Raw genomic sequence first — 7,484 nt, 5'->3', positions numbered from 1 at the left:
CCTTTCTCCCTCTCTCTCTCTCTCTCTCTATCCCTGTCATTCTCCCTCTCCCTTTCCTTTTGTCTCACCCTCTCCCTCTCTCTCCCTCAACTCTTTCGCCTCTCTCTCTCCCTCATTCGTTCTCTCTCCCCCTCTCTCATTCCCCCCCTTCCCCCTCCCTCTCTCTCTCTTGGTGTCTCTCTCCCTGTGTTTTTGTGATTGTGATTCTCATTGTGCAGGCCTGCGTGTCCACGTATGTTTCTGCTCTGTTCTGTTCTGTCAGATGTGATAAAGACCAAGATCAGAACAGCCCAGGGTTCTGAACGTGAGATTAGACACACACACGCACACACACACAGCAAGATACAGCGGTAACAAGGTCTGCTAATGATGTGTTTCTGGCTGGCACTACAGAGACACATTTCCAGACAGAACACACACAACCACCCCCCCCCCCCCACACACACACACACACACGCGTATGTAGCTAGACATTAGTGTCTGGCTTTGAGGCACCATCTACAGATGAATAGACGACGCTCACAGTCACAGGAGTGTGTTTGCTAATAAGTAAAGGTTCTGTCTCTGGAAAGTCTCTCATCACCTAAATGGGAGAGTGGGCGGGAGGGAGGGAGGGAGGGAACAGCGACAGGTTCAAAGAGGGAGAGAGGGTGGGACTGTTTGAAAGAGGGCGAGTTAGAAAGTTGGCGGGCCACAGTTGGTTAGACAGCCAAGCAAGGAGAGAGAGAGTGGTGATTGACTGAACTACTGTACAGAGAGAGGGAGAGGGAAAAAGAGACAAGCAGTGTTTTTTTTGAGAGTGCACAAAGGAGGAGAGACTGTATCTACTGTAGGTACAGTAAGCACCGACAGACACGGTTTAGACGAGAGCGTGAGCTACATTTGATCGACAACATTAGCTAAGTGACTGTCGGCAAGGTGTGGCTCGACCCCAGCGTTGAACGGAGCCGGCGTTCGCGGCGATGGAGTTGGAGCATCTCGGCGGCGGCGAGGTCAAGCCCCAGGCGGGGAACGGACGGACACTGAAGGCGGCGCTGGCCGCGTGCGTGTGCGTCAGCGTCGCCCTGCTGCTGGCGCTCATAGTGGGTGAGTAAACAAACAAACAGACAAACACGCCTGTTTACGGACAGGCCTCAGAGACTGTCGTTTATACGGTATGTACGTTTAGTATGCAATGACAGCAGCTGTGTCCATGTCAGGCTTCCATACACCCGGTCTGTAACAGTGTGGACGACGGCGCTGTGTGTTGGGAGCTGTCTGATAATCTGGTCCCACCATGTGTTTGTGTGTCAACTCTATTTCGGGCTCAGCTAATGTTACACCCACACACGTTCACACATGCACTGAAACAGTCTCCCTCAATCCCTCAGTTTGTGATGCACGTTGAAGTCAATGCATGGAACGTGTTTGATTTCAATGTGAACAGTGTGTGTGTGTGTGTGTGTGTGTGTGTGTGTGTGTGGTAAGTATTGTTTTCTTGTTATTGAGGGAAGCCGGCATTTTTGTGGCAACTTTGAAGTGTAATTATGTATGTCTTTATATATGCTGACACACACACACACACACACACACACACACATCCTCATCATCACCCAGACACACATTACACCCACTTCTGTGCCTGGTCATGCAAGTGGACAGATAGAGGAATGCCAAGTGGCTTCTTAGATTTTCTTTGTTTTTAATAAGCTTTTGTGTGTGTGTGTGTGTGTGTGTGTGTATGAGAGAGAGAGAGAGAGAGAGAGAGAGAGAGAATATACTGTGTGCGTGTGCGTGTGTGTGTGTGTGTAATTGGTATGTGTGTGAGGTCAGCATTCTGAATGACACTGGAACCTCGGACAGCTGACAGTGGCTGTGTCTCAATCCAAGGGCAACGGAGGCAACATCCATTAAGGCAATGCCTACAGTACATACTGTAGGCAGCACAAGCTGGCTCATTAAGGAGTGTGTTTTGGGACCGCGTGTGTGTGTGTCTGTGTCTGTGTGTGTGTGTGTGTGTGAGTGTGTGAGAGAGCCTGGGTCAGGGGGTTTGCAGGGTTATACAAGACCATAAAGTCACAGCGGGACGCAGCCAGTGGCGTTTCCCCAGGACAGAGAAGATTGACACATACTGTAGTTGAGTCTCAACACGCAACTACATTTTACCTCAACTTGACCCGACTCAACTCTGCTCTGTTCGCTCTGGGGGGTTTCCCCACCCCGTTGCACCGCACATGGTAGGAGACCAGGCGCTGCCACCCCCCCCCCCCCCCCCCCCCCTCTGTCAATGCCAATGGCTAGACTACTGTACATACAGTAGCACAACAGATACTGTAGGGAATACTTGCCAGATTGGGAACCTTATAATGTCTAGTTGTGTACCTAGGAAGTGGAATGAGGAATTGACTAGTGCTGATAAGATATTGTAAGGACAAGGGATGACAAGAATTCCAATTCATATACTGTATGGAAAAATAAACTTTCTTTTCTATTCTAATGTGAGCTCCAGAATTCACAGTAGGTTAATTATCATTGTAATATATAGGCTTTACAGTACTGAATAAGTGAGAAACTGGTAGGCTACAGATGTTCCCACATGTTCCGACAAACATAAATGTCAAAAATGATGTACAGTACAGGACTATCTTCTACACCTGACTTCAAAGACGGAGCCCTAGTCCAAACTGGTTTCTTGCTTCCCTCTGGAATATGTAGGGGTGGGACTTATGCCCACCCTCCCATTGCTCTCTGTAAAGCGCATTGTGTTGCCTCTGTGTATGAAATGCGCTATACAAATAAAGTTTGATTTGATTTGATTTGATTCTCCCATTCATCCATTCATCCAGTCCAATCGGGATAAGCCTCCAGTTTTAGCTCATCGGGAGACTCACATCAGCTTATTTTTGTTGCCAACCATAATTTCACTGTGCTGTTGTTGATTCCTGGGTTTAACCTGACGGGAGCATAAAACTCTTGGATTCACCAAATTCTACATATTATGTATCAACTAAAGTCAAAGAAATGTCACATGGGATCATGCGTTACAATGTGTTTCATTGTGCACAGGGGTTACATTGGGATTTGTTATGTGTGTGCGTGTGTGTGGGGGGTCTTTTTTAGCGCGGTTGGCAAGAGTGTGCATGGGTGAGTGCAGTGGCAGCAGTGATGGTGGTGCTTTAATACTGCTTCATAAATAGCACATATCAAGCCTTTATAATGATCTATTCTTGAAATGAAAGTGTCCTTTCTATAATTCTAACACTGTGCTTCTCAGCCTTATGCTGTGCTGGTTCACCCGGTACTGCTTCACTCTCTACTCCTGGGTTGGGTGACTCAATCCTAGAATGTACTTGTATAAAATCAACAGTAAAGTTTATCAAACTCAATTTACGATAGATTAAGCCACGATCAATGACGTATGGTAAAGCTAGTTTAACTGGTCACACTTTACAATAAGGGTCACAAAAAACATTAGTTAACTGTTAACTAATGCTTATTTAGGGTGAGGTTACTGTAGGTTACTAATGTTAATTAATACCTTAGTTAAGGTAAGGGCTAGGGTAAGGGTTAGGTGAGTTAACCTTAGTTAACATAAATAACAATAGTAAATGGTTAATAGAGACATTAATTAACTGTTACTGAATGCTTAATAATGCATTGACTAATGCATATTAATGTACCCTTATTGTAAAGTGTTACTGTTTAACTAGCTGAAATAATAACTTGTACATTCCTTAAGCACATACAGTACAGTTAGTCTACTGTTCTAATAGCCTACTGTACATGTATTAGTGTCTGATAGTTTCCTAGGTACCAAGCTAATCTTACCTTTGAAAGAAATCTGCTAAATTTTCTCCTTTTAACTCCACCCTGTCTCATCTCCATTTTAGTTTTTACAATTCTGTAACTTAAAAAATGAAAGAAAATAATTCATTTTCACATTGCCTGAGGGGGAGCAAAACATAGCAGACTAATTTAGTTAGCTTGCTAACCTTTGACCTTTGATGGATCCAATTAAAAATGCCTAGTAACCCTAACTAGGTTGAAATAACAGTCAATAGAGTGGTGAGGTGATGTCGTCATTTTGTAGGCTTTAAGTTAGCCTTCACATTGCCACCATTTGGTGTGTAGGCCAAAATCCCTATGGAAAAAAAATCCCAAACTGAATAAATACCACACATACACATACAGTACAACACAAAACTGCGTTGCTAGCTCAGTCTTGTTGTAACTAAGATATCTGCAGAAAAAAAAAGTTTTCCATGGACAGATTTAGCTACAGTAATATTTACCTACTGCGAATCCAAATTTGGTTCTGCGGTGCTTGAGGCCCATGGTGAGAGACTTCCTGGACCCCCTGCAGTTTGCATACCAGGCCTGAATGAGCGTGGACGACGCCATCATCTACCTTCTCCACAGAGCCTTCTCACACCGGGAGGTGCCAGGAAGTTCAGTGAGAGTCATGTTCTTTGACTTCTCCATTACTTTCAACTGTCTGTTATTTGGCTTGTCTGTCTGCAGGGGTAGTGAGTGACTTTGCCGTACGTTTTAATAGCATTCCCGTCTTGGCCTCCACATAATACCAGACAAACTTATTTACCCATAAACCCCTACTAGGCCTGCCTGCCGGTGTTCCGTTGTACAGGCCCGTTAGAGGGATTTTGGTCAACATGGAAGGACACGTGTCATGAGTGAACTCCAAGAATGACAGACAGACTCTTCCAAGACAAAGGAAAGAGAACTTGCCCTTGTTTCATTCTGACTGTGACTCTAGAAACAGACAGGGCTTGTGAGGAAGTCAACATGACTCAAGAAGAAAAATGAGACTTATTTCCCATTGTAGAGCGACCAGCCCATGTACTGTAAGTCACACAGCATGTCTCAAGAGTGGACCATGACCATACAGCACAGTGCCATTTCAGGAGACAGCTTCAGTTTATTGGCCAGGTAGAGTAGTTTACACATACTAGGAATTTGTAATGGTCAATGGTGCATAACACTGATGGAGACATTAGATAGAGTGCAGGGACAAGACGGGACTGCAAATGAGCAGTGCAAAATTCAAATACAAAAAACAATATACAAAATGGAGTGCGATGTGTGTACTGCATATACAGTAAGTGTGCAGTGTTAATGTGTGTGTGATGTCTTTGTATATTCAATGTGTGTGCGGTGCAAGCCGACAGCCTGTACAGCAGTCAGCATGAACGAGTGCAAAGGGGACAGAGTCAGAGTCCCATTGCAGAATGACCAGCCCATGTGAGTCACACAGGATGTCTCAAGAGTGGCAGTGCCATTTCAGAAGAAAGCTCCACCCAGGCATACCAGACAAAACCTTTCCTCCTAATGCAGGATCCCTAATTTCTCCTCCCTTCAAATGAGGTCAAATCAGCAATTTCCTAGTATTTACTAGACTTCAACTCTGAGAAAGGGAAAATGAATGAAATTAAAATGATATGGAATCTGTTTATTAGTCACACAGCCATTGTCACAACACATGCGTTACACTGTAGGCTACAACGTTAAACTGTACCTAGCCCTGGTCCAGGGTGGTATACTGTACTATTCAGGGCTATAGCCTGGTATAACCCCCTGCCAGGAACCATTCATTGCGCTTTTGTCACTCGGTCTACACTACTGTATGATAATATTATTTCGTTATTCACTGAAGTGAAGACAGTTTTCGAATGATGAAAGCCTTTACTCCAAGGTGGCTTCGCTTGCAGCGCCCCGCTGCCACGCAAGGTCCTTGCCTGCTCATTGGGAGCAATTTATGTTTCAGTGTCTTGCCCGAAGACACTTCGACATGTGGACAGGTGAAGCCGGGATTCGAACCACCAACCCTACGATCATTAGACGACCCGCTCTACCTCCTGAGCCACAGCCGCCCCAGAGATCACTTAAGTGGCACATATCCACCGATATCCACTAGCCTGGCTTCGCGATCCTGATCACGTGATCTCTCTCCACGATAGAGAAACAGCATGTGAGATCATGATGGTGAACATAAAATGGCTGACGAACCGATGGGACCGATGCGCCGGAGCTGAGCCCCGGATAGCCCCGGGCCAATTTAACCCCTGACTCTGCGTCTGCAACACTTCGACAGAAGTTTGGGTTCAGTCTGTCTTCAAACACCTGTTCTTGGTGCGCTTACTTTAACCGATTGGGTTTTTCAGACACGTATTAATGGAGTTCATTTAGATCAGGGGTGGCCAACCAGTCAGAGACTAAGAGCCACAACAATTACTGTGGTACCACCCAGAGCCACACCATATATACCAGCGTTTCTCAACCTTTTTTTCAGTCACCGCACCCTTCATAAGTACTTAAAATCCCAAGGCACCCCAGTCTAAAATAATAAGAAAAACATTATTGTCCATTAAATATACATTTAAAGTTAATTTATTTAAAATTAATACAAGATATTTTCTGACATAATATATTTTGGACTGGGCTGGGTTAGGCTGGACTGGGCTGGGTTAGGCTGGGCTGGACTGGGTTAGGCTGGACTGGGCTGGGTTAGGCTGAACTGGGCTGGGTTAGGCTGGGCTGGACTGGGCTGGGTTAGGCTGGGCTGGGCTGGGTTAGGCTGGGCTGGACTGGGTTAGGCTGGACTGGACTGGGCTGGGTTGGGCTGGACTGGGCTCGAGATGAGGCTTTGAAATGTCCCAATGATGTCTGGCATATCAGACAGAATGGCTTACCATTACGTTCTATGAAGAAAAAATTACTCTCCCCACTCGGGTAAAAAATGTCCTGTGTTCGTCTTCATATTTTCTTTTAGCTGCGCATTTCTTTCCAGCCATTCTTTGGTTGTGTACAGTAGCCTAGGCTACGTTAGCTTTTGTCGTAAAAGAGAATGACCCACGCAAAGCAAATTATTTTGTTTACAATAGGTGCATGTACATGACAAATATTTTTCAATCTGGTTGATTTCAAGCTGATTTCATCTTGATTGTATACATGGGATACAAAGTAAACTGGTTGGATGTTTACATGCGATAACGAAACAAATGTTTCGAACGCGCACGCAGCCGTGAGTGATTGCGTTACGATGGTTACAAACAGCTGACTACGGAACTGTCGAGCATGCCTTGATTAGTCAAGTCTTGAACATGCGCAAAATGAACGCAGAACGCAGCATCAATCCGTTTCAAGGTAGTATACATGACGGACCAAACGGTTTCGAAAAGGTTTAAACTACCTCCTTGAAAAGCGATTGGGATTTCAATCGGGTTGGGGCATTTCAGTCGGATTGAGGTGTTTATATATATGACATATTTTCAATCGGTTTGGCCTTCCAAACCTATTTGAAACCGATTCAAACTGTCCATGTAAACGCACCTAATCATTTTGTTACCAAGATGATTTGCTACCTATATGATTGGTTTGAAGTGGTTCTCACGCGACTTCCTCACTAGCGAAACGAATCATGATTTTATGACAAATCTGCAATAAACTAAAATGGGCGGGAAGAAATGCACAGCGAAACTAGAGAGAGA

The 7,484-nt window shown here is 45.0% G+C and overlaps 1 protein-coding gene across 1 annotated transcript in view; it reads left to right on the top strand.

Annotated features, from left to right (window-relative positions):
* The first annotated feature begins 823 nt into the window (after nt 1-823).
* phex (phosphate regulating endopeptidase homolog, X-linked) overlaps nt 824-7,484 on the top strand; it is a 20,110-nt gene continuing 13,449 nt past the window's right edge. The window contains exon 1 of the mRNA XM_084443644.1: nt 824-1,086. Coding sequence (XP_084299770.1) covers nt 963-1,086 — 124 coding nt within the window. The 5' untranslated portion in view covers nt 824-962. The remainder of the gene's footprint in view (nt 1,087-7,484) is intronic.

The sequence above is a fragment of the Borostomias antarcticus genome (assembly GCF_949987555.1).
Source record: "Borostomias antarcticus genome assembly, chromosome: 9".
NCBI lineage: Eukaryota > Metazoa > Chordata > Actinopteri > Stomiiformes > Stomiidae > Borostomias > Borostomias antarcticus.
The sequence above is the reverse complement of the archived record's forward strand: the minus strand, read 5'-3'. Positions and strand labels throughout refer to the sequence as shown.